At 24.9% G+C, this 876-nt stretch overlaps 2 protein-coding genes across 4 annotated transcripts in view; one reads left to right on the top strand and one right to left on the bottom strand.

Annotated features, from left to right (window-relative positions):
- gogo (golden goal) overlaps positions 1 to 876 on the top strand; it is a gene marked incomplete at its 5' end in the record, with an annotated part of 228,264 nt that overhangs the window by 51,419 nt on the left and 175,969 nt on the right.
- LOC106690311 (carbonic anhydrase 1) overlaps positions 1 to 876 on the bottom strand; it is a 35,675-nt gene that overhangs the window by 15,007 nt on the left and 19,792 nt on the right. For all 3 annotated transcript variants that reach the window (XM_014435705.2, XM_014435704.3, XM_014435707.2), the window contains exon 3: positions 355 to 499. In XM_014435705.2, coding sequence (XP_014291191.1) covers positions 355 to 499 — 145 coding nt within the window. The remainder of the gene's footprint in view (positions 1 to 354; positions 500 to 876) is intronic.

Here is an 876-nt window from a genome sequence, read left to right on the forward strand (position 1 = left end):
TCTTCACAATTGAGGAAGTCAGCTAGGTTTAAAGATTATTATATAAATCTTTAAAACATGAAAGAATATAACATTTACAATTATATATATATATAATTGTAAATGTTATATTCAGGAATACATGTTTTAAAGATGTTATATTACTTTAAGTTAAATCTTGTTTCAATTCTTTCTATCAAAATTTATTATTTTGTTATATTCAATTGATATATCTCAGCAACTACAGTTTGAATGTATTTTCTTGTCTCTGTTATATTTATAACATTATAATATTTGAATATGAATGACTAAATGTAAGACTAGATAAAAAAAAATTATGAAAGAAAAGGGGAAGAAAATTATAATAATACATACGATTCACCATTAATCCGATGTTCGCTTCCTCTATTGTTACTATCTGACCAATGAAAATGAATGTTATAAAATAAGAATTTCCTTTCTCCGAATGGCCCGTTGCTTAAGTATGGCATGCCCCTTCCCCACTTCGAAGTAACGAAAACTGAAATTTAATATCATCTATAACACGTACTATGTATATATAAATAAGTAAGTTTAGTTTTGAGTTAAAAGAAATTTTATATGGGTTTCTTTCTTAATACGTTTACGGTTTTCATCAGCTATTAATTTCAATAATTCATTTTATTTCTTAATTTATTGATTTTTTTGAAAATTCTAGTCAAAACATTTTGCGAAACAATTCTTTTTCTTTTAAGTTTTATTAAAAATACCCATTATACCAAGATTATCTAATTTTAAGACGACTTCATATTTCTGCGTAAATCAGTCAAAATAGCAAACGATTAGTTCTACAATTTTGCTTATTCGGGCTCAATCCTTGAGGCACATTGAGCATATATATATATATATACATATATA

The sequence above is a fragment of the Halyomorpha halys genome, unplaced genomic scaffold (assembly GCF_000696795.3).
Source record: "Halyomorpha halys isolate HHAL.00 unplaced genomic scaffold, Hhal_1.1 Scaffold1653.1, whole genome shotgun sequence".
Taxonomy (NCBI): Eukaryota; Metazoa; Arthropoda; class Insecta; order Hemiptera; family Pentatomidae; genus Halyomorpha; species Halyomorpha halys.